The 25926-nt window shown below is 51.6% G+C and overlaps 1 protein-coding gene across 7 annotated transcripts in view; it reads left to right on the top strand.

The window, feature by feature from the left end:
• Positions 1-22365, top strand: part of CD2H10orf90 (chromosome D2 C10orf90 homolog) — a 264239-nt gene extending 241874 nt beyond the window's left edge. For all 7 annotated transcript variants that reach the window (XM_042960027.1, XM_042960022.1, XM_042960021.1 and 4 more), the window contains 5 exons: positions 2650-2834; positions 5088-5265; positions 18659-18722; positions 22044-22143; positions 22232-22365. In XM_042960027.1, coding sequence (XP_042815961.1) covers positions 2650-2834; positions 5088-5265; positions 18659-18722; positions 22044-22143; positions 22232-22270 — 566 coding nt within the window. In that variant the 3' untranslated portion in view covers positions 22271-22365. The remainder of the gene's footprint in view (positions 1-2649; positions 2835-5087; positions 5266-18658; positions 18723-22043; positions 22144-22231) is intronic.
• Positions 22366-25926: the final 3561 nt, after the last annotated feature.

Genomic DNA, 25926 nt, shown 5'->3' with positions numbered 1-25926 from the left:
ATGATGTCTGAGGGGTGCGGGCCCCCCATGTGCCCGGCACCCAACAAGCACGAGGCCAGGCAACTCCCAATGTGAGCCTCACGAAGATGAGGGAACCTAGAATCCCAACCAGGCCATCCCTTCTCTAAAGGCCAAGCGGCTGACCCCTACGCATGCGGCCGTGAGCACTGAAATATAAAAGAGTATAAGGATAGAATAGAATAGAAAAGAGATCTGTGGTGCCCGGTGTTCAGTGGGAAAATTTAGATTTCCTATCACTAGAGATTTTCCGGAACAGCTATGGAAGAGGACGGAAGGAAACCCACTGGGTTATATCGCTTTGGGATATGAAGGTTAAAATGGGTTTTGTAATTGGTAGAAAATAATATCACTTGGGAGCCAAGTTAATCCCTAGCTCTTCATTAATACATTAAAGAAGCATCTATTAAAGCACCTACTGTGTGCCAGTCACTGTGCTCGGTGCTTCCTGCCCTCCCAGCACCGTCAGTCCAGTGCTGGAGACCTATGTGTGGCAGAACTTCCAGGGAGCTGCAGGTGGGCACAGGTGCCCCCGGGAGGGCCTGGACAGAGCCCTCTTCCTCAAGGAAGATGATTCTGAGCAGGGGCGTGAAAGCTGATTAGAGGCTTACAGATCAGACTTAAGGGTAAAGAGCATTGCAGACTGAGGGCAAGTCACATACAAGCCAAGGATTGCCGGAAAGAGCATGGTCGATTTGGGGTCCAGGGGCCCGGAGTACAGGGGAGGGGGGAGGGGCCGAGTGTGAGTCCCAAGTTGGAAAGTCCTCAAAGCCCACCCAGGGAGTGTGATCTGAGGGCGGGGCCAAGCCCTTGAAGGGGCAGAGATCTAATTAGATTTGCTCTGAAGGAGACCCTCTCCTGGACAGTGGGTGGGGGGCAGAAGGGAGAGGGCCAGGCTGGGGCCGCTGAGGCCCTACCGGGGAGGAGCAGAGACTGTCCCTGGGGAGGAGAAGGTTTTCAAGATACAGTGGACAGAACGCTCTGGTGAGCTCTCTGGAAGAAAGATGGGCCTGCCCAGCCCACCCTCGGGTTGCTGGCTCTGGTGGGTGGGGTGCAGGTGGGGACGGGTGTGAGGCCCTGTGGCTTCCCTGTGGACGGGGTGAGCCAGAAGGAAGTTCACAGCCAGAAATGGGAACGGCGTGGTGGAAGGCATAATTACCTCCCACGGGGTGGGGTGGGTATCCAGGCTGGTCGGCGAGGCCTAAAGCAGGAAGGGGGCTGCAACAAGGAAATCCTCCAGAAAGAGCAAGAGAGAGAACGACTTGAGGGCCGCTAAGTAGTGTGTTGTTGGTCGAGAATCAAAGGCAATCGTTGGAAGTGGAACGCCCGCCAGGAGCCAGCTACCGAAGTCTGATCTGCCCGCAGGACGTGCGGGTTTTAGGGAACGGGTGGATTCCGAGTAGAGGGAGGACAGCGGGTCCAGGCCAGAGAGGATCCAGGCGTGAACGGTGGACGCCACAGGGGCTTCCGATGAGAGATTCCAGGGCCCATGGAGATGCCTCCTGTGGCCACGGGGGAGTCTCCCAATGGCTGCCTCTCCCCTCCCAACAGAACCAGCTCCTCCTGGGCACCTGGGCTGCCCCCGGGGAGAGATCCAGGGTGAAGACGACCCGGTCTAGCCCTTGAGGAAGTCAGAGGCTCGTGGGGTTAAAACATGCTGTCATGACCCCACCCCACCACCCGTGCTGCCCCCCGTGTGTGAAGTATGTTCTTGCTGCGGGAACACAAGAGTTGGGGGGATGGAACCTGCCTTGGGAAGAGGAGGCCTTCGTAAAGGCTTGGGGCTCAGCCTGGAGGTCGGAGGTCACTGGGTGCAGAATCAAAGGGGCTCTGTGGCCGTAGGAGGGGGTGCGGGTGAGGAGCGAGTAAGACGCTGCAGAGCTTCAGAATTGGGGAGGTCTGGGGGGGGGGCTGTGTATGGGGACAGTGTGGCGGGGGTGGGGGAGCTCACACAGGAAGCGCGGCCTAGCACGAGACTGAAGGGGCGTTGTGTCCCTGGCGGCGGCCTTGGTCGGTGAGCGCTCGGTGAACATACGTTAATCCCTCCTTCCCCACGCCAGAGGCCGCCCTGTGAATCAAGGCCTCCCCTGACCTCTTCCACAGGGGGGATGTCGAAAGGGCCGGAGGAGGTGGCCAGATCCAGCACTGAGAGAGAGATAATTCCAATTATAAATGGGAAGCCAGTGGTAGTCCCTGGCAAATGAAGGGGGAGGGATAAATAATTGAATACCGCTTTTCTGTCTTACATCATTAGTGTAGCAAACAGAAGATAAATTAATACGCTGCCCCCAAATGACTGAGCTGTGATAATTGTACACACTTAATGTGAAGCACAGAGTGGAAAAGTTTCTTTTTCTTATGAACAAAGGCGTTTTGAACCCTGGAAGCCAGGGGACTACCTCCATGGGGTAATTAACCGGTTGTGAAGTCTGGCTGCCTAGAGACCTTCCTCCCTGTGACCAGGGCGGCTGGGGGCGTCCAGGGAGGCACGATCTCGTCAGCTTCACGAGGCCCATTAGTGACCTACTGGTGTCTCTCTTCTCGAAATTGTCTTCTGTGTCTAATGGCACCGAGAAGCCAGGCAAAAATCCTGCTGCCCCTCTAAATGGAATTCTCAATCTTCTCTCCCAGGAGATTACAAGTGCTGCGACTTGGTTGTAAAAATAAAGGAGTGCAGGAAGAGGGAGGAGCCTGAGCCAGCGCCCCCCGAGCCAACGCCCCCCGAGCCAGCGCCCCCCGAGCAACCAGAGACCCCTGACCTGTCAGAAGACTGTTCTGAGTATCAGCAAACACCTGCAGGTTCCTTGACCTTGCAGGTAAGGCCTTCTGTGCACCCCGGCTTGATCCCCACCAAGGACAGACCTTTCCCCGGGGAGTGCGTGGGGGGCCCAATCTTACTTTCGCTTCTGACCCTGGAGCCTTGACCCCACCCCTTCATAATGGCTCTATGACTCTGGCCAGGTCCCCTAACCTCTCTGGGCCTCCGTTTCACGGTGTGAGTAATGGAGAAACAATACCTATTCCCCTGGGCTAGAGTGAGGATTGCATAATATCCACAGTGACAATGGTCACAGCAAAGACTGCGTTTATTGAGCGGTTCTGAGTGACGCTGAGCAGGCATCTTCCCAGCACCCCTAATGAAGCAGGGGTCCCTACAATCCCGTCTGCATGTGAGGACATTCGGCTTTGGAAAGATTGAAGAGGTTGCTCTAAATCACACGGCCACAGGCTCAAGGATATGAAAGCTTTCCTTTGGTGTCTCTTTCTGGTTGTGGTCGTCGAAGTAATATGTACGCTTGTTTTAAAGTTCAGAATTAGAGATATGAACATGAGAAGGGCACACAAATAACAGAAAGCCTCTGTTAACGGCACGTCACATAGTGAGGCACACCTTCTAGGCAGGCACTTGATACGTTATAAACCTCCCTGCAGATGTGGACATGGTGCCATCGGCTGGTCCCTGCACCCCTGGGGCCCTCGGTAGGTCCATGGCGGGAGACTCTGGATGCCCCCAAAGCAGCCACGCTGGGCCCTTAAGCTGTCCCCAGAGGCTATCTCTGCAGGCCCCGGTGCGTCATAGAGAACGACCAGCCGAGAAGATTCCTTCCCGGGCACAGCTGCCAGGGCCACATCCATGACAAAGATGGAACCTGAGCTGCCCTCCCCCAGGAACCCGGGCAGAGGAGGAGTCGGGCAGAGGAACGGGTCAGACACAGCAGCACGTCCCGAGGGCCTTTGCTGAGAACCTACTATGTGCAGAGCTCAGGGTAGCGGCTGCGAGGGATACGGTGGGGGTAAGACACGGCCCCCGCCCTCCAGGAGCTCACGGCCCAGCATGGCCAGCGGTGTGTGCAAATCACTTGTACGAGGCGGTCTGTGAAGTGCCACGATGCTCAGGGTGAACGGGGAGCCCCAGCGGCTGGAACTCTGACTGACGGGCGTGGCTGGCGTGTTACTCCAGGCCCAGGAACCACCTGAACCGAAGTGATCAAGGAGTAGCAAGTTAAGAGCACAAAAGGCAGCGTGGGAAAAACGTAGGGGTCTCTCAGCTGAGGGTCACTGTGGGATCCGCCGGTGAGCCTCAGGTTTTCTATCTGTCAAATGGGAATATATTCCCTGCCTTTCAGAAGCAATGTGGGGATTCCCCGACACAGTGAAGCCACATCAACCATCAGAATGCAGCGGCGGTGGTCACTCTTTTCCAGCAGACCTGGGGAGGTGGCTTAGTGCACGTGTGGAGCTGGGAGGACAGTGAGGGATGTGGCCGAGCTGGAAACGTGGGCACGCTGACCCCGTCTCTGGAGCTTGCGGGGCCGTTTTGCATAGGCAAAGATACCTTGCCAACATTTTCTTCCTGGAAGGAGACGCTGTTCCCGTTAGCCAAGATTACTGTTTCTGCTCAACAGGCACATATTTCACGCTGGGTGGATGATCTAGGTCTGTGCCTGAGGTTTCCAACCCCCAGCAGAAGCAAGTGACTCATAATGCCTTCATTCCTTCCCCACCCATGGAATATGGAGTTTAGGGCCCTCAGGTTTGGGTCTGTTGGAAAGCGAATGAGTTGACAGGGAGAAGGAATGCCTTTGCACTCACAACCTCACTGCCGGGTGGCGGTCATGCTTGACGCTGGCCAGGACTGACCACCAGGCCCTATACCATCAACACGTCTGTGACGGTCTTTACACGAGGCCCCGGAAAAAAGTTGTGGTGTGCTTGCACGCTGGGGCTATCGGTCTTTGAGCATTGTACTTTTTTTTTTAAAGGAAGTTTATTTATTACCTTTATTTTTGATCAAGAGAGTGAGAGCAGGGAAGGGGCAGAGAGAGAGAGGGAGAGAGAGAAAGACTCCCAAGGGGGCTCTGCACTGTCAGCACAGAGCCTGATGCGGGGCTTGGGCTTATGAACCGTGAGATCATGACCCGAGCCGAAGTCAGGTGCTTAACCAACTGAGCCACCCAGGCGCGCCCCGAGTGTTGTACTTTTGATCAGGTTCTTGACCAAATCAGAAGGATATATTGCCGTTCTGGGTCACTTCTCTTAACAATAAGATGTTCTCTCGCTGCAATTAGGAAGCGCTGGAGGTCCGTAAACCCCAGTTCATCTCTCGCTCACAAGAACGGCTGAAGAAGCTTGAACACATGATCCAGCAGAGAAAAGCCCAGCGGAAGGAGAACCTAGCGCAGAAGCAGAGTCTCTTTCCTGTCCGCGCCAACAAGAAGCAGTTCACGGTTCCCCACCCTCTCAGCGGTAAGCTGCAGGTGGCTTGGGGGGGCGGGGCAGGTGGGACGGGTGGTCTGGGAGGACCAGGACCTTCATCCAAGGTGATGATGCACGTGATACCCCTGACACGCACAGGACGCGGGTTTGTGCTGCACATCCAAACCTCGGTGTTGTCCTGCAGCCTGCTCTGGGAGCCAGCCCGTGGCGGGAGCTGATACAGGGTGCTGAATTCAGCAGAACCAGCTTGGGACACAAATTTACCACTATAGCTGGGAAGGAAGCCACATAACTCTAGCAGCCAGGGTAGCAAGTTCAAATTCTTGGCTCCTAACAGACAGTTGCGAGAGATCCCCTTTGCCCTTTGTAGATTGCAAAACAGATCTCAGGGTGAGAGGTTGACTCCAGCTTGTCTACATCAACATTTGTCATCCTGAAACCCCCTTTCCTGCTGTGAGCGCAGAGCGCGGATGGCCAGCTTTCCCCCCCCACGGTGTAGCCAGTGTCAGGCTGGCCCCGTGAGGGGCGGCACTCGAACGCTCATTAGACGGGGGGTTCTCCGGAATCTTCTCTGGGCCAGGCACCATGCTGGGAGGTGGGGATAGCACAGTGAGCCAGACTAGATTTGGTCCTTCCTTCACGGAGCTTATAAACAGACTATTAAACCAGCAAGAATAACAGGAAGGCTTGAGGGCAACAGTGGAGACATCGGAGCCCATACTGATGGCCTGCCAACTCAAATCTTAAAATCTGGAGGCCTGGGGAAGCCTCCATTTTATTCTTTTGGATAGAGGAACAAGATCTTTCTTCCTAGGAAAATGTTCTGGCCCCCAGGACACCAGGGGTGTGAAATCATGCATATAAATCTGGATAAAAGTCCTCTAGGGAAATAACCATATTCAATAAAATGCAGCTTCGCAAACATTACCAAGATCCTGCAGGGGAGCCTGGGCGACGGAGGACACAGGGTGTTATCCCAGAATCCCTGCTCACCTCCGCAGTCCCCGTGGACAGGCTATCTCCTTCATCCACCCGGGGCACTGCGGGTCCTAAGACCCAGGCAAGGATGCATCCTTCTTGTGGTAGAGGATTCAGGAAAACACCTGCTGCTCTTTCCCAGTGTGCTTAAAAAAAGAGAAAAAAAAAAAAAGTCGACAAAATGAATGTGCGGAAAGTTCCCCTCTTTGAACATGTGTCTCACGTTTTCAAGCTGCCTGGCAGATCCAGGCTGCATTTGGGCGTGTTCCCCCAGGGACCAGAATCTCTGGCTCGACAGAGAGAAACCTAGGTTCGGTGCAGACTTCTCAAGTTACTACGAGGAACCAGCCATCGGCCACCAGTGGGAGCCTCCCCACCCCCGCCCTGGGGACTTTGACGTCTCCCCTTGTCTGGAGAAGGGCCACCGGGGTGCTCATGATGTGCGGGCCGGCTGGCCTTGATAGTTTTGAAGATCCTGCTTGTTCAAAATGGTTAAGTTAACAAATATGTTGCCAACAAACATAGAGCAACGCCACTGGAGAGCTCAACAGAACCACATACAAAAGATGTCATCCGATCAGCTTCCTTTTTAATCAGTCCCGTCCTTTGCGTAGGAAGAGATGGAAGGCCAGAGACGCTCAGGAGCTTCTTCTGGGCGGGGCTGTTCAGCAGCAGCAGAGCTGGGGTTCTCATCCTCGGGGCCAGCTACCTACTGGCTGTGCCACACTGTGGGTGCCGAATGGTCTAGAATCACCATCATCTCAAATATTAGGGAGATGCCCGTTGGTCATCCCTAGGGCTGCTTTAAGAAGTGACCACAGGCCGGGGGCGCCTGGGCGGCTCAGTCGGTGAAGCATCCGACTTCGGCTCAGGTCATGATCTCAGGTTCGTGAGTTCGAGCCCCGCGTCGGGCTCCGTGCTGACGGCTCAGAGCCTGGAGCCTGCTTGGGATTCTGCGTCTCCCTTCTCTCTGCCCCTCCCCTGCTTGTGCTCTCTCTCTCTCAAAAATAAATAAACATTAAAAAAAAAAAAAAAAAAAAAACCTTTAAAAAAGTGACCACAGGCTGGTTGGCTAAAATAATAGGAATTTAATCTCTCAGAGTCTGGAAGCCAAAAGTCCAAAATTAAGGTGTCTAAAATGATTGGGTTTTTGTTGGAGGCTCAGAGGGAGAATTCATGGCTATGCCCCTGTCCTCGCTTCTGGTGGCTTCTGGCAATCCTTGGCTTACAGATGCATCACTGCTTTCTCTGCCTCCATTTTCACATGGCTTTCTCCCCTTGTCTATGTGTCTTTTCAGGCAAATTTCCTCATCTTAGAAAGACATGAGTCACTTGATCAGGATCCACCCTAATCCAGTATGACCTCATTTTCACTTGCATACTTCTGCAAAGACCCTATTTCTGGGTTAAGTCACAATCACAGACTGGGTGGGGGGTGAGATTTGAACATATATTTTTGGGGAGACGTAATTCTACCCACTACAGTATCCAACTGTGGTGTTTTCCCCTAAGCAGGTCTCCTTACAAGGTCACATTAAATGAAATATATATACTTTTTCATTTAGAGAGAAAGATCGAGTGAGGGAGGGGGGAGAAGGGGGGGGCGAGAGAGAGAGAGAGAATGTGTCTTAAGCAGGCTCCATGCTTAGCTCAGAGCCCAATGTGGGGCTTGATCCCAAGATTCCCCGGGATCATGACCTCAGCAGAAATCAAGAGTTGGACGCTCAGCCTATTGAGCCACCCAGGCGCCCCTAAATGAAACCTTTAAAGGATATTTAGATCATTTAAATATTCAAATATTCAAAATATATTTATAATTTTAAATCTATACGTTTATGAATATATTTAAATATTCACAGGAACATTTTAAAATCATATGTAATAAAAGGTGATCGGACCCAGTCCACAGCTTTAAATCACCGAAGCACCCTTTGAAGTCCCCCAGTTCTGAGCTCGCCCCAGCAGCTAGGATGCCGTGGGCAGGACTTTGGGGCATGGATTTTATGGCCGTTCTGCCCGTCCCTGCGGTATTTATGTGTCGATGAGAGCTTCAGGCTCCTGTTTGTTTGTGTTGGGTCAGTGAAATCAGACAACTTCTGAAACCAGAGCCTCGTGTGAGCTGGGGCAAGTGAGAGGAAGTGTTTAAGCCCCATGAAACGAGTCTCCAGCGCACATCTTGCCTTCAGCCTGTCCGCTGGCAAGATGCTAAAAGTGAGATGAAAATGGTTTTCTTACAGGCGAAATTAGTTAACAGGTCATATGCGTGCACGAACTCCAGCTACGGCTTCAAGACGGCGGTTAGAAGGAGGACTCGGGTTTGCTTTCTGAGCTGGGGTCGCTGCCTCCCGGCGGGGTCTGCCCAGGACAGACCGGAGAGGCGCGGGTGGGCGCTCTGCTGGCAGAAAGACACCTGCTCCGGCAGGGGCCGCCCCAGGAAGCGCCTGACCTGCAGGGACTATTACGGCGAAGGCCGGGGGGGCCAACGCGGCTTCCTGTTGACGCTTGGATTCTGAGCAGTTGTGAAGGCTCGGGGCGGGGACAAGCGTGTACGTGCATGTGTGTGCACACGTGTGTGAGCGTTATCGGGGCTCCCTCTTTGTAGACGGGGATTTTCGTGGACAGCTGAGACTAGAGAGCGACAAGGAAGTGGCATTATAAAGGCCCTGCCTACAGCCCGGCCTGTCTTTACTGTCTCACCAGCTGGAGTTTGAATTCTCAAAGTGAGGACGCGTCCGCTTGCTCGCCGGGAGCCTCCTGGGCCACCTCTGGGCGGGCTTTGGCAAGTGACATGAAAAGCCTTTTCATCCACCTGTCAGTAAGCCTTTCTTGAGAACCCGCTGTGTGCCTGGTACAGTCCCTGGTCTCACGGGCCTCCCCACCTCGTAGGGAAAGGGTGCAGGCGATACTTGGGGCTGGGGGTGCCTTCTGATGGGGAGACCTCGGAGCCGCGCTGGGATAGGTAGAGACCGCGCACGGTGGTGCGGGGTGGGGGTGGGTGAGGGTATAACGTCACAGCAGAGAGAACTGTCAGGGTCTCAGTTTGGCTAGGACTAGACTGCCAAGTGGGGGTGCGGATCGAGCGGGGGTGACCATAGATGCCGCTTCCAAATTGAACCTCATTTCGAGGTCGGAAGCCCCAGGCGGGTCATGGTAGGCAGTCCCAGGGCAGGGCAGTGGGATGCGGGATGATGGCAACTGGGCAGAATGGATACACTGCGGTGACTGTTGAAGTGTGGAGGAGAGAAGTTAAGAGAAGCAGCCGAAGGAGGAAGGCAGGAATCATGCTTTGCTCTCGGCCTCTGAGGGTACAGACTCTCCCGTCTAAGGGCCTCCCCCCTCCCTTCCCCCGTCAGGGCTCTTTTGCCCACATCACCATGGTTACCCAGGCTGTGGACCATCATCCCCATGCAGCTCCCTGGGTCCCGGGGGTTGGTCGTGTTCACAGGCCGACCCTCACCGGGGATTTGGAATGTTTCAGAATTAGTCCCTGCTTCCCCCTTGCAGAATGAATCTGGGGCGGGACGAACCGAGAGCATCGGGTATGGCGACCTCAGACATAGGGTGGGGTAGGTGGGTTGGCACCCACAGGTATAGACAGCACAGAACCTGTAGCTCGTAGGTGCTCAGTCGGCGGCAACCCTCACTATCCTCTGTGGACCCAGCCCAGAGCCTCCTGGATTTCACCCCTGCGACCGAGACCCCTCCTAGCCTGACTCTGACCCCCTGCACCCAACCCTGCTCAGCTGGTCTCATTGGCTGTCCTTCCTTGCCTCAGGGTCCCTAAACCCACTGGTAGAAGGCTTATCTGTCTCTACTTGTCTCTGCCCTACAAAATCCAGCCTCTTCCTTGATCTCTTGCCCCCAGGGCTCTTCCTTCTGCCTCCTGCCGTGCCGCCCTGGACCCTGTGGTGGTGCGCACTTAGCTCTTTCTGAATCGCTGTGGCTGTGGCCCTCCCAGCTTGTCCCCGCAACCCGTGAATGTGTAGAAGACCCACGAGGAGTAGCCCCTTCTTCCATGAAGCTCTCCCTGATACTCCCATCCACTCCCCTGCCCCCTCCCTCTTCCATTTGAGCGCTCGTGGCTCCTGCACCTCTCTGGATCCCCACCCTCCTGACTGTCTTCACTTTGGATTACGGTCCTGCGGGCGTGCTAGTCAAATCGCCCTGGATTGTAAATGCCGGTGGGCGCGCGCCTGCCACCCTGAGTCACTCTGGGCAGCCCTCCCGCACCCGAATTAATCTGAATTGCGTTATCCACACTTCCCAAGGTGATCCAAGTCAGAGCCATTCAAATCACGGACCAGCAGAGGGACGGAATTCTCCGGAAGGCGCTGCAGAATTCCTTCTCCAGCAGATCTGCCTTCAGTGATGATTCTTGGCTGGAGCGAGCATTAAAATTAATTTGCATTCCCAGAGCATCGAGCTGGAGAAGTGACCCAGCAGATATGAGATGGCTGGGGAAGTCATCGCAGTAATAAAAATGTGCTGTTCATCACGCAGCTAGCTGAGCACCAGCCCCGTGGTCCCACGTTGTTGCCTGGTCTGATCTCGGGAATGTTTTTCCATAAGACATCTGAATAAATATTTGGGGGTAGTTCTCCCGCCATTACTCACAAAGGAGTTTTTAAATGCGCTTATCAGATAAAAGTAATTGTTACTTCATCAGCCTGCAAAGAGAACAAGGAGCATGATTTAGCTAAAAGACTCTTTCCCTGGTTCAGAGATACTCCTTTTCTCGATTGCCTGGATTTTATTTTCCAAATGATTTCCCTCTTATCCCACAATGCAGTGCAGTAGTAAACCTTGCAGTGACACTGAGGACATAAATCTACTTGGCAATGAGAAGGAAAGTTTATTCATCATCTGTAAATCACCATATTTTGTGGTTCTCGAAAAAAATCCTGGGAAACCCTGGAATTGGAGCAAACAATGACTCTCGTATCAACAGTTAATCTTTCGGACTTTCACCAACTGTTGCTGTTTTATGGTGAAGAGTGTGATTTGAGCCATTGTTAAAGTTCCTTTAAATGAGTAATTTAGGGGCGCCTGGGTGGCTCAGTCGGTTGAGCGGCCGACTTTGGCTCAGGTCATGATCTCGCGGTCCGTGAGTTCAAGCCCCGCGTCGGGCTCTGTGCTGACAGCCTGGAGCCTGTTTCAGATTCTGTGTCTCCCTCTCTCTGACCCTCCCCCATTCATGCTGTAGCTCTCTCTGTCTCAAAAATAAATAAATATTATAAATAAATAAATAAATGAGTAATTTAAACTTGCCTTTGAATACACACACCTTTTAAAGAAAACGTGGGGGCAAGTACACCAGATTTTCTTTCTAATAGAGTTTAAATCCTCTAGCTGCAAATAATAACTTTGAAAACAGCATTACAACTGTTAAAGGCACTGAGAAGTTGTGCACCAATGAAGACTGCTTACATTTGTTTAACCATGTTTTCCCTAAACTTTTTTTTTGTTTTGTTTTTACCTTGGAATGCTTTGATCTACTTCTTGAGAGTTCGCTTTGGAAATGTTGTTCTAGGAATCTTTGCTTATAGAAAGATCTACTATGCTTTGCTAAGGAAACCCCAACCAGAGTGTAAGTCTGCCGTTTCCCACAGCAACCTGGGACGGCGGGAAGGGGGCCTTACCCTCCTTGCTTGTATTCTTTTGGTCTAGCAGTGCCAGGAAGCAAGGGTGGAGGGCCGTGGGGGCCTCTGGGCAGCAGACTGTGGTGCCGGCTTCGCAGTCTGTGTTCGGCTTTGCCCCACTGGATGCTTGTGCGTTGACAGGCCCTGCCCGGACCGTGAGGGTTCCCCTGGCATCTGCACCAATGCCATCATGCTGGTACCCAGCACGATGTCCATCAGACAAGAGGAGCCAGGTAGTCCCTTTGGAACGTATGTCACAAGCGTGACCGTGTGACATAATGGGAGAAGGAGGGGGCTTGTCTATACCAAGAGCTCAGACAGGAGTGATGCAGGGGAGAGACCTCGCGGACACAGTCTCGCCTTCCTCTGTGGTCCCCGTGGCTTTTGTGGGAGCCAACAGAGAGCCTTGGGCCCCTTTATCCTTTGCTGGGTCTTTGAGGAGTGATTAAGTAATAAATGGAAATTTGTCTTTGGCCGCAGGGATGGAGTGTGGATGGAAAGGAGCAGGGGTGTTTGGGGGGGGGTGAGAAAGCAAACAGAGTAGAAGAAATCCACCCCCCTTGTCCTCAAGGGGTTTCGCGCCACTTGGGGAAAGAGCTGGTCTGGCAGACAGCTGTAAACCAAGTCTAGAGCCACGTCGGAAAAGCCCCTGAGGGCTTGTGCTGCTGCTTTTGGTCTGAGTTCAGGATCTAACCAGGGAATTGCGTAAAGACTCCATTTATCTCCAAAACTGTTCTTAGTAGACATGTTTGACCTGGGGATCTGTTTCCTTCAGCTGGAGCTGTGGTCCCCAGGCCCCGTCTGCACCATGCTGGGTCAAGAGTTCTCCCATCACAGGGCGCCTGGGTGGCTCAGTCAGTTACGTGTCCGACTCTTGGTTTCGACTCAGGTCACGATCTCCCGGTTGGTGAGTTCGAGCCCCACATCGGGCTCTGCACTGCGCAGATCCTGCTTGGGATTCTGTCTCCCTCTCTCTCTGTCCTTTCCCCCACTCACTTTCTACCACTCTTTCAAAAAAAAGAAAGAAAAGAAAAGAAACTTAAAAAAAAAAAGAGTTCAGTTACGAAGATCCGCCTGTGTTCTTGGTGAGCCCTTCTCATCACCGCACCATCCCCGCACCCAGGCTCTGAACTCGGGGTTGAATCTCTGTGCAGGAGCTGAGCTCTCCGTGAAGGGAACGAGTGAGTCTTCTCTAACCAGGAGGGTTCGTACTCTGCTCCTCACACTGAGCCTGCAAAGAGAAACGGATGATCCCCGGAGACCTCTGGTTTATTTTTCATTTCTGAATGTTGTATGCCTTCGCCAGAAGGATCTGAGAGCCTCACTACACTCGCACACTTTGATAGCAGCCTCTCTGTTGTGTGGCCGGGTGGTGATTGGGACGAGCATCACTTTCACTTAAATGCCAGCATCTGGGCCGCGTCCACCACCTTCCGGGCCCCCAGAGCAGGCTGTTCACGGTGTGGAACTGTCATTCAGAGCAGGATTCCACCGAAGGCTTGAACAGATCCGAGAAAAATGGGAAACGGTTATCCAGCCCAAGACTTCATCAGCTCAAGAGCACTTCGGAAGCAAGCGGCCTAAGAGTCTTTCCACTTGCCTTTGTCTGGTGTGATGTGTACCATTTAATTTCTGGAGGGCTAATTAGTCCAAGCGAGACCCCTTTGCTGTTGCCTCTGTCAAGCAGATTAGAGGTCCCATTGAAGGGAGCTGAATAGAAATGAGGCGCAAGTAAGGAGATTCAACTCTTGAAAACCACCATGTGATTATTCCAGCGGCCGGATGGTCAGCTGCTCATTGGCTCTGAACAGCTCACTGGCAAAATGAGCAGCCTTGTGATCTCAGAACACGAGATTTGGGGGGCCTTTTTTTAGAGAACATCCTCAGAGATGTTCCCCCCAAACACACCCCATTTTCATTCCTTTTGGGAGGCCCTGTCTCTAATAGAAGATTCTGAGAGGTGTAGACTTGGTGTCTACACTCCAAAGTGGTTTGTTGGCTCCCTGCTGGATTCTCTCCAACAGGCATCCCTTGGTTTTGGTGTTTCTAAGATAGGGGAAGCAAGTGCCTGAAGGATTCTTCAAAGTGCTCAGGGTGACTGCAGAAAATGAGCTTCTGGGAGGGCATTGTAGTAATAAATCCAGTGTGAACTTGATTATCATTTAGATTACTTGTTCAATAGGGAAAATGAAGCTTTGCAATCAGAGCGGTAGATAAGGGCTCTGTGCGCAGAGGAAAAAGAACCTCAGCCCCATAAACAACCAATCTGCTGGCGTCTGGGTGATCCTTGCTGCCTCCTGGCAATACTGTCAGCCCCCTGAATGTGGAGTCCACCCATCTGTGTGTATGTGTGTGTATATGTGTGTGTGTGTATGTGTGTGTGTTCACATGTAGGAGGTGAGGGCTGTAATAAACACCCACAGGTATTTATAGAGATTGACGGGGTATCGGGGCTCAGCTTTTACTCAGCTGCTCTCCCAGAGCAGCCTCCGAAGCACCAAAATCTTGGTAGCTGGTTATTGGCTGACTTTGAAACAGGCAAGGGCTTAAGCATGTCTGGCCTTGCAAATTAAATGATCAACACAGGCCCTATGGCTCGGTTACGGTAATGAGCCAGACACAAGAGATTGGGAGTGGGGGGGGGGCGCAGGGCACGACTTTCTAGAAATACAGAAATGGGCAATTTACCTTAGTCATTTTATTGAAAAAACTGAAAACAACCCCCAAACTTCCTCGATCTGAATGTTAATGAGAAGTGACTACAGCCATGGTTTTCTTTCCTCTATATCAGTGAGTTAGAACAACAAAGCTTCAAGGAAAATCCATAAAAGACCAGTAAGCAGGCTGAAAATTGTTCTCGCCCGTCACTTTAATTTCATAAAGGCAGAATTTTCATTCCAAGAGAATGGATAGATGCGATTTCGCTGTATTTTTGAGCAAAGCTCATGCAGGATGGTTTCTATTCCCTGAAATGAGGTCCCAGACGGGTCCCCTGCACCTGTCCTCATAAAACCATCTCTGGCTGCAGGCGGGTCCCAGAGGGGCTGCCTCATTCCTCTCCACCGTTGGGGACAGCTCTTCCTTTTTCAAGATTCAGCTTAGCTGTCTGCTGCCCGGAAGTCTCCCCCAGAGCCCTGGACCCCACACAGACCCTTGGTTCTGGCCCCTAAAGGCCTCATTTATCTGGCTCTCACCCTGGGCTTAGTTCCCCGGGTGTCTCACCAGAGCGCCAAAGAGGTGAAAGCATTAACAGTCATCACATGAATGGCCAGTCCAGCGCACAGCCTGGACGTCACCCTGATTCCTGTCTCCCGGCCCACACCTCACTTTGCACATGGGCAGTGTCCCTGAGGCTGGAGACCACCTGCTTCCCGGCCCCGGGAGCACTGCCGTCTCCAGGATCCCCCCCCAGGTGCCTGATCTGCCTCCCTTCGGCCTGTTTGTACCCCCTCCACCCGGTTTGCGTATGAACAGCCACCGGTCGTCTCCTAACAACACACGTCGGATCTCCTGTGTGAACCCCACGTGGCTCTCTGTCTCTCTCACTGTGCAGAAAAAGCCCCTAAAAACAGGCCTGCAGAGCACAGTACGGATGCCTCCCAGTTTGTGTGCACGTTAGCATCATCTGGAGCTTGGGGTTCACGTTTCCAATGCCCACGTGCGGGCATCGTGGTCAAAGCCCCCTGGTGGTTGTCAGGGGTGACCTGAGGGGAGAATGTTGCTGTCTTTGATCTTGGGCCAGCCACTGGCCTGACGTCACCTCGCGCCTCGTGCCCTCCTCCCTCCCTCGTTGGTTCCCACCAGGCCTCCCCACTGCCGGTCTTGTGGTCATTTGGGTTGTGGTTTAAATACCTCCTCCCCCCAGGGGCCCTCCCGACCGCCCCGGCCCACCTCTACCATGCGGCCATCAGAGCACTTGCCTGATTCTTTGTGGCCAGTTTGTAAATTATCTGGCCTCCCCCCTCCACAAATGAAATTCATGGTGGCAGGATCCTACCTACTTTTGTTTTCTTCTGAGCCTCCCCTGGTGACGTAGGAGTTGCTCATTAGATGTAGGAGGAAGGAGGATAAGAGAAACAAAGTTTGGGTGCATCTCATGGGAAGGGAGCTGGCACTCATCAGGACGCCCCAAAATATGGATTCTGCAGTACAAATTAGCAGCAGTGTTCTGAGGTCAAGAGCCTGTGTGGACGGGGCTGGACTGATTCGGGCTGAAACCCAGCTCTTTGAAGTCCGATTACCCGGACGCTAAAGCACAAAAAAATCACGCGCATGTCACAGGGTTGGTGTGCAGGTCAGGGGAGATCAGGTAGGAAGGCGTCCAGTGAACCCTAGCGGTCCTGCTATAAATCACAACGTGGACCCCTCGGATGTGACACGCGGCTCTCAAAGTGCCAGGCCGGGCTCTGTTCGCCCCGGTTAGGTTGGGAGCCATTAACGACACCCTTGTTTTATTTCACACAACTTCCTCCAGGGGCATAGACCTGCCGCCTCTCTCTTCCCTCCCCAGCAGAACAAAAGGTCTCACCGTTCATCCGATGTGTTTGGTGCTATTAGGAAAACTCAAGTCAGCAGCCGAGGAGCAGACACTTTCCCAAAGCGTGGGTGGAGCCCACCAGCTGGGGCGTGCCCTCTTGGACCGAGCCCTGCTTGTTTTTTGTACCTAACGGGGCTGCTGGGCCCCGAATTCAAATTTCCGCTGAGGCACAGCAGGCCACGAAGAGTTCAGAAAACAAAACAGTGGAGGTGCCAAGGAGCTCGCATTTGCTTTTGTTTCCTCTTGGAAACAAAACCAAAGCTCCATTGTGGTATCAGGTGCTCTAAAGAAACAAACTTTAAAAAAAAAAAAATCTGATTTCCCAGAGGAGACGGCGTACAATTGGATTAAGATTGTAAAAAAAAAAAGTCACAACTCCAATTTGTATTCGTATTCCCTTGGAACACTGTCTGTCTGTCCGTCTGTCTGTCTGGGTTGACTTCCCTCTACTCTTGAGCGGCTCCTGAGCGAGTGCTAATCCAGGTTTGAGTCTAATTTTTTGTAGAGGTTCCTTCTCCTCGCCTGAGTGGGGGTCTTCAACCAGTCATACAAGTGCTCACCCAAGAGCATAAGTGCCCACCTTGAGGTGCCACCCCATTTCCTTGGGAAAGTGATTAGGTTGTGTCTGAGGCTCTCCACTCTGGCCTGGTCCTACCTGGAGCGAAGGCCAGGTGTGGGCTGCTGGGAGGCACCCTGGAGATCTTCGCGGTGATGTTGGCTGCTCCTTTCTCATACCTTTCCAAACACTGGGGACATTTCCCTCTAGCTGGGAACATTCTTCTGATTGTTTTGACCCCTCTCGTATGTCTTCTCTGAGTCTTCCCTTTGAAGTTTAGCAATGGTGCCATTTTTTCTTTTGCGTTGAGTAACCAGACAGACTACAAGCTCAGCCACTGTGTTGTTTCCAACTTGTAAATCAGTACCAGTGTTTTCTTTCTCCAGAGGGGACAAATTTGTTAGCATCCCTCTCTTTACCCACCCCCCTTCGTGTATATTCATGGAAAATTCTGTAAGCCCGAGAAGTCTTGCGTGGCTCTACTGAGTGAGGGGATAGATCCACGTGGAGATTAATAGAGACACATGGGGTCTTTGCTGGGGATCCCAAGGAGCCCCTTTCAACTCTGTGACACTTAGCTAGGATGCTGCGTCATGTGCCTGCTTTGCTCAATGGAAGGGGTAAACTGGTCACTGTCTAGGTGTTTCAGAAAGCGTGGCAGCTTCTCAGCTGTAACTCCATATAACACGTACCCCAAGAGTATTTTTGCGTGACCGACTCTTGGTTAATCCATAGGGCGGAGAGCATCGTGGGGATTTAAGTTATTGCACAAAGGTACATATACACTGTTTTGAAAACATACATGCTAATTTGGGGCACCTGGGTGGCTCAGTCGGTTAAGCGTCCAACTCTTGCTTTCAGCTCGGGTCACGATCTCATGGTTTGTGAGTTCGAGCCTTGCGTTGGGCTGTGTTCTGACAGTGCAGAGCCTGCTTGGGCATCTCCCTCTCGCCCTCTTTTTCTGCCCCTCCTGCGTGCGCACGCGCTCTCTCTCTCTCAAAATAAATAAACCGTTAAATAAATACGTACCACTTATAATCTACAAACCTCATTGTAATTAGTAATATGTATTTACACTGAAAACATTCCAGACTCATAGTGATTTTCAGTCAGGGTGCACTTTCTCAAAGGACCCTAGACAGGCGTTCCTACTATGTTGTTGTCCGTTGCCTTTCTGACTCTGAAAAGGGGTATTCCCACCATGAGAATGGATTCAGAGGCTGAATGTCCCTGGGGGGGGGGCCCACTTATGAGTATCAACCCCTGCTCTCAAAATGCTCTAGCGATAGCTGGGAGACTTCCTTGTCCTCAGAGATACCAAAAACCTAGTGTGGAGATCTTTTGTGGGTGAAATGACCAGACACCCGTACCCAAGGTGACCCTGAGGCATTTTGGGGCCACCGTAGCACTGCCCCCCGCACCCTAGGAATGTTGCTAGATGAAGCACACAAAGGAGTCACTGTCTACAAGGTATGTTAGACGCTGACCTTGTACTTCACACCCGCATTTAACTGTCATCAAGACCAACCTGCTGGTTGTCAGTTTCAGTCCGTTTATGGTATGTGAGTGTCCACTGAGCCCTGCCGTGTTTGTGACAGGTGGGGGCTTAGACTGAGGCTCAATAACCAAGTGCGTCCCGGGCCCACTGTAATGTTTCTCTAGAAATGTGCAGTAGCCATAGCTTCTGAAATTAATCTTTCTGTTTCTTTCCAGATAACTTGTTCAAACCCAAAGAAAGGTACATTTCGGAGAAGGAGATGCACCTGCGATCTAAAAGGTACTTGGTGGTGGTTGGAGGTCAAGAAGTTGTGGGGGAAGATGGCGGACGGGGGGGCCGACGCATCCAAGTGCCGTCCAGAGCGGCCATTGTCGTCAGCTCTGCCTCTAAGGTCTGAGGTCTTCTTGGCCGTGAATTTGAGAAGCTGGCTGAAAGAAGTGCGTTTGTCCAATCGCACCTCGGAACGTTAATGCCGTTCTTGGAAAAGCCTTGGGAAAGCGGTGGGTCTTGGCTTCTGAACTGATCCGGTAACTGGTCTCTGAGAGATCCCCAGGCTTGTAATGGGAGCGCTTCTGCACACTCTCATCGTCTCTGTGGGCAGGAGCCGTCGGTCGCGGTGCACCTCTGAAGGTAATTTCGGGAGGAGGACAGAGGTGGTTTCTCCTGAGGGCCTGGACGGTGGCGGAGCCTGCCGAAGAGAGTCCAAACTTGGAGGCCGCTGGCGTGTGGGAGCCTGCAAAGCCACAGAGGGCCACGCGCTGGGCGTTCCCGCTGTTGCATCCTGGGCGGGCTTGGAGGCCTCGCTGTCCACAAGCTAGCTCTCCCTGTTCTGTGTGCCTGGTTGCTGCCCTAGACCCCTACTAATTCTCACCCACCTGCTGCACACAAAGGGGGCCATTCTTTCTGAGCCCCGGCCTCGTCACCAAAATGTTATAACTCAGCAGTGTTGGCCAAGTGTTGGCCATTTTACTGTCATGCCAGTAAAATGTCATCAGTTTATCATAAAGTATCTAGCGCTGGGAGGAGCTGTAATAATTAAACCAAACTGATAGTGTGCTGAGAGAAACTACGGAAATAGGAAGAATATGTTTCTCCACGGCCCAGGCACAGCATTTCTGGTTTTACCATGATTGTATCCCTTCTGTGATAATTAGCCAACTTCGGTCATCTGCAGGGAACCCCTTTGTAAGTGAAAAAGTGCAAGGGAGGAGAAAGGGGGCCATCCCATTAGCAACCTGGTTCACCGTCTTCTAGCTGGGGGTTTATAGGGCCACTGGGTTTTCAGACTTGCCGTTTTAGAAGTGTAGGGTTGTGTATACCTCAGGCCAAAAGTATTCCTTTTTCAATTCAGTGAAAAAATTCAGCCAACTCTCTCCCTCCCAGTCTCCAAACCCAAAACTGCTATTATGGAGCCTTGCAATTAAAATGATAGAGCTCAAGGCAGCACTCATGGTGGACAGGATCGTCCTATCGTTTTACTAAAGAGGAAACTGAGGTTCAGAGAGGACACACAAGCCAGGTTAAGGTGCCTCCCCTGGAAGGAGTCAGTGGTGGGGTTTTCACTCTGTGCCCTGAATGGGCTTTGACCCTGGCCCTCAGTCCTCAGTCGCACCAGAGCTTTCTTTTCTTTTGTTTTCTTTGTTAGTAGTTTTTATCTTAAAAACTCAAAACAGTGGAGATAAAGCTACAGTCCCCCATGACCAACTGTCTTACCCCCACATCACGTCCCTGCACCCAGGCCTCTCTTCAGAGACCCACGCTTATCAGCTGTGTATCCTTTCTGTGCCTGAAAATAGACTTTTACTTCTACATCTACAATTATCCATTTTTAAAATTTTTTTTTTTTTACATTTTATTTATTTTTGATAGAGACAGAGCACAAGTGGGGGAGGGGCAGAGAGAGGGGGAGACCCAGAATCCCAAGCAGGCTCCAGGCTCCGAGCTGTCAGCACAGAGCCCGACGCGGGGCTGGAACTCACAAACCGCGAGATCGTGACCTGAGCCGAAGTCGGACGCTTAACTGACCGAGCCACCCAGGCGCCCCTACAATTGTCCAATTTTTAACCATAAAAGGGCATCATATTATATATATTTTTTCCATAGCCTTTTTTCACTTTATGTCTGCGGGGTCTTTCTATGTCAAAAGATACAGTTATGGATGATTTTCCTCATTCACTTAAATATCTGCCACATGGTGCATCGTATGGATATACCGTAGGTTATTTAGAAAGTCCTTTTAACAAAATACTGCATCCAGGCTCCTAGGAGTGAGACCCGGAATTTTTATCTGAAATTGCCCACACGATTCAGATGGTTGGTGTCAGGAAGACGGTCTCTGTGCATCTGAAGGGATTTCCACCATGGAACTTTGGGACATTCAGCTTGCCTACTAATTCCCTACAGTCCTCTCCCTGGCCCTTTCTAGAATAGTTCCTGGATATGGCAACCGTGTGTTCATTTATTCATTCAAACCGTGTCAACGGCATAAGCTTTTCCCAGACGTTTTCTGCTACCTGGTCGGGGGACAGTGCTGTGTAGAGATGGACAGACCAAGGTTCGAAGCCCAGCCCATCCTCCAGCTGACGGACTTTACATGAGTCTCCCGGCCTCGCCGGGGCTCGGGTTCCTCATTCCCATGGAAGCAGGACACTGCGTGCCTCTCTCGACTGTTGTGACGATCGAGAACATTCACGTCAGGTGGTCAGCCCGGTGCTCAGAAACCAAGATGACGTCACCCGCTAATTTTGTCATCATTAATATTTTTATACTTCGTCAATTACTATTTTAACAGTGGAACCGATTAAACAAATTTTGTCTGGCTTTCAGACATGAAAGAACATGACAAAAAGGTGTTGATCCACGTGCCATGTATCTAGCAAAACCCAAGAGCCCGGGCGCAGCCGCTCTACTGTGTCTGTGGATTCTCGCAGAAATATTGTTTGGTGTCAGTATGCAAACAGCTCCCGTTAGGAGGTAGGAAGGAAGGGTCCAGAAGAAGGTCTCTTGGGCCCCACTTCCCTTGAAAACTCCTCATTTTACACCAGGACAAGAGCATAATACGTATGCCTGAGACGTATTTGGAAGCAGTTTGATTAGGAAGGCATCAGGTTAAGGGGTAAATACACATTTGTGTGTGTGTTATTCCAGCACAATTCCTGTTATTTCCATGTATTCAGCGCTCTGTTTCTAAGTCACAGGAAGGTAAAAATAAATTGTAGGAAAATGGTCCCTGGGGCAAGTTTACACGGAGGGGCAAAGCAGTAGGTTTGGAATCTCTCGCTTTAAACAAGCATGTCTTAGACAGCGGGAGGGGGAGGTGGCAAAGAAGGGACGGTCACTCCCACAGCTGGCTTCTCAGCTTTGACCCCGGGTCGGGGGCGGGGGGCTGCCCACTGGTGATGTCCCAGCTTCCACCGCCTGTTCTGGAGACAGAGCCGGTAGGGCAGCGCTGGGTCCGGGCGCCTCCCAGCTCCGAGACGGCCCCTCTGCAGCTGGGCTCCTCTTTGTAGAGGGAGAGCCTGCGGACAAGACAGGACACAGCTCCCCCACAGGCACACGTCGTCTTGCTACCATTCCACAGGCTTTCTGAATCTGTTTCAGAATCTATAATAACTTGCCGGAAGTTAAAAGGAAAAAAGAAGAACAAAAGAAAAGAGTGATCTTACAGAGTAACAGACTCCGTGCTGAAGTCTTCAAAAAGGTAATGGCCTGGCCCCAGCAGGTGTGATGTGTGTGTGGCTCACAGATGCTGAACCTGAACTTAACATGTTTGTCTCCTGCTTCCCTAGCAATTACTGGACCAGCTGCTTCAAAGGAACGCGGTCTAAACACAGGCCGCCCCGCTGACCCCCTACCTGGACCCGAGATGACTTCAAACGCTGGATCAACCATTAAACGTAGCATCATCTTCATGAAATGAAAACTTATTTTATTTTGGATTTTTTTTTCAGAAAGGAAAACCTAGCTTCCCGAGTTGCTTACCCAAACCACTCAAGAACAAGTAACCCTTGAGGAAATGGGTCCCCAGACTCTAGAGGGGTGACCGGTGGGATGCAAACCTCTAGACACAGTCCCTTCATTTTTCCCCTTTGGAACTTACTTTTAGATTTGGAGTGTCAGCCAAATCCCACCGGGGGGGAAGGCCTTATCCGTTCACATGGGCCTAGATCCTGGGGGGTTATTGGTTTTTTTTTTTTTAATCAAATTTTGGGACCTAAATCTATCACTTTTTAAGTATCAATCCCAACTTTTGCCAGTTCTGCAAACGCCAGGTTAGCACCCGTTATTCTTCAAAATTCCCTGGCTGTGTGGGCCACAGAATGCTAGGAGCTGACCTTGGAAGGTAGTGGGCACTCTGCCAGAGGCCAGGGGGCACACAGCCTGCTCCTCTGTGACCTGGGGTGGCCAGGGCACCCTCACTACCCCACCCCGCTCTGAGTGCTCCTCTAGAAAAAGACTCTATTTCCACAGACTCTATTTCTCCTGCCTGCCAGGAGAGCAGAATTGGTGGGAAAAAAATTATAGGTGACCTCAGTGTTCACCACAAAGCCCCCTCCTCCCCAAACAAAGGCCGGCCGGGTCGCCAAAAATGGCCCGATGGCTCCAGCTCTGCCGTCTGTCCTTCCAACAGTTGACATTGTTCAATATTTATAAATGTGTGTTCGGGGAGTTAAGAACCTAACTAGTTTTTATCAAAAATGGAAATAAATGCAGTTATTACAAAAATTAAAGTATCGCTATTATGTATTCCGCTTTATGAACCGAGCAGCCTCTACGGATGACACTCGGTGAGAAATGGCCTCTGACCTGCTCCTCTTACTGCCCCAGCACCCAGGTCAGGAGCCCCGTGCTTCCTGATGCCCGGGGGAGGAAGGTCGTCCCCAGAGAGCAGGCTTGGGAGAAGCCAGGCCCTGCCGGCACCCCTGTCCCCATCCTTCCTCCAATATTGCATAGACCATCCCTTTTTCTGGAACGCCTTTCATTTCTGTATCTGCCAGAAAACTGCTTAAAAACTCCAGATTCTCTCCTGACACCTTCCCCTCTGCCCTGCCCTCCGGGATGAATTGGTGCTTTGTCCTTTGGGGGCATTGTATCAGGAGCCACCAGCCGGAGATGATCGAACAACACGGTCAGGAGAAGACTCCAGATTCAGGTCTTGGCTGCACTGCTCCCCGGTCTGTGCCCTTAGGCAAGGGTGTCGGTCTGGATCCAGTCAGGAGAGAGAAACCACACGGCAACTCAGACGGGGAAGCATGATATCCACAACCGTTTACCATGACGGGACTGGAGTAACGAGGGATTGGTGAGTGAGACGTCAAGGGAACTCGGAAGTGTGCAGGTGGCAGCGACAGTGTCCTGGAAGGAGCAGATAGGATGCAGAGGGATGATTGTGGCTCCGCAGGTGACAGGCATTCCTGCGATGCCCCTGCTGATGGATCTGGTTGAAAATCCTCCCTCTGGAACTTTCCAGAAGCCGGATCTCTAAGATGCACAGAGAGCCATGTTACTTTGCTCTGGTACTGCCTGGGGGGGGGGGGGGGGTGCTGGGGAAGCAGCCGCAGCCTGACCCGCAGGAGCCCGCTGAGCAAACTGCCCCAGGCCTAGAAGGCGGCACCCTTCTCTCCCACAGTGTCTCAGTCTCCTTTACAGACAAAGCTTAGCGTTGTGCCCGCGAGCGGAGGGAAAACACAGGGCCCAGATTCACTTCAACGGAGCAGGCAAGAAGGGCAGCTTTGCGAGGGCAAGAGGACAGAGGCGAACGCTGGCCCAGCACTTTCCTTGGCCCAGCCTCAGTTTCCTCACCTATAAAACGGAGAAAACTTCACCTCCTCGCGGTCGTTATGGGAACGGAGTCATCCATGGGAATAAGGTGCTCGGAAGCGAAGCGTGCCCGACCCGAAGCAAGCATACCCCGAGTGTGTCCTGTCTCGTGGATGCAGAAGTGGAGACCTTGGGCGCAGGGGCCGTGAGTTGTTCTTTCCCATCATGCCCCAGCTTGGCGCTAAGGTGTGTGGGAAAGACCGTTAACTTTGTGGGTTGCCGCAGCAACAGTCAGTCCTACGAAGAGGATGCTTTGCAAGCTTACTTTTTCTCTCACGCTCTTCTCCCCCTTAGAAACAATTTCAACAGTGTGGTTGATGCTTACCCTTGAGGTTAATTCCGGCTTCCTTGAACTTCCAAGATGGTACACTGAATTTCTATTCACATTTAGTGCTCTTTTAAATAGTTTAGGTCAAATCTACATTAGTTCAGGACAGTCTTTCTCAGGTAAAGATCCTGCCGCACCTTTTCTTGTTTTCCTTTAATATCTCCAGAGAGTCTCCAAAGCTTTTCCTAGCCAAAAATTTAAATTCAGGGTCCAACCACTTCTAGACTGTTCTCCGACACTTTCTAAGAACTGGGTTTATGTCACCTAACAACCAAGTATCTCAGAGTTCCTAGGTGGATCCACCTTCCAAAAGTTGCCCATGAAGAGCTTACCCCCTCTGCAAACCTGATGCCAAGTCTTAAAATGTAAACAGTAAGTTTGGGGCACCTGGGAGGCTCAGTCGGTTAAGTGTCCAGCTCTTGACTCGGGCTCAGGTTATGATCTTGCGTTTGTAAGCTTGAGCCCCACCTCCGACTCTGAGCTGATGGTGCAGAGCCTGCTTGGGATTCTGTCTCCCTCTCTCTCTCTCTGCCCCTCCCCTGCTTGCTCTCTCTCTCTCTCTCTCTCAAAATAAATAAACTTAAATATATATGTATATATTTAAACATGTAATGTATATAAATACACACACACACACACACACACACACATACATACATACACACAATAAGTAAAAGTCAACTTGGGATCGAATGCCATTGAATGAGGTATTTCTGAGGACACTTCTTAACTAAGCAGCCTGAGGTGGAGTTCTGGGTAATGCTGAGGAATTTGTAATGTCTGGCTGGAGCTGATCTTTTCTCTGGACAGCCAGCTCAGGACAAGGCTACATAAAAACGTCCCGGTTTCTGCTGAACTGAATTATTTTTTCCTTTTGTTTTTGTTTGTCTTGTAAAGCTGATGAGTAAATTTCAGATATCCAGCATTTCCTTTCTGTTCTAATAAGGTTATAATGGAAACACAATCATGTTATAATAAATATGGACGTAAAGGCTTGAATCATAACAGCCATCCCTTACATTTCTCTCAGAATGGGTTGCTCACTTTCTGGGTTCTCTTACTAAAATCAGACCTCAGGAAAGACTTTAATGATTTTGAAATTCTAAGTAGCATCTACCTTTGTATCTTCAGTGATCCAGTCTGTTCTGGAGCTGATTTCTTTCTCTTTTTTTTTAATGTTTATTTATTTATTTTTTGGAGAGAGAGAGAGAGAGAGAGTGCAGGCAGGGGAGGGCCAGAGAGAGAGGGAGACACAGAATCCGAAGCAGGCTCCAGGCTCCGAGCTGGGGCTCGAACTCACGAACCGGGAGATCATGACCTGAGCCAACATTGGAC

This window comes from Panthera tigris, chromosome D2 (genome assembly GCF_018350195.1).
Source record: "Panthera tigris isolate Pti1 chromosome D2, P.tigris_Pti1_mat1.1, whole genome shotgun sequence".
Taxonomy (NCBI): domain Eukaryota; kingdom Metazoa; phylum Chordata; class Mammalia; order Carnivora; family Felidae; genus Panthera; species Panthera tigris.
The sequence above is the reverse complement of the archived record's forward strand: the minus strand, read 5'-3'. Positions and strand labels throughout refer to the sequence as shown.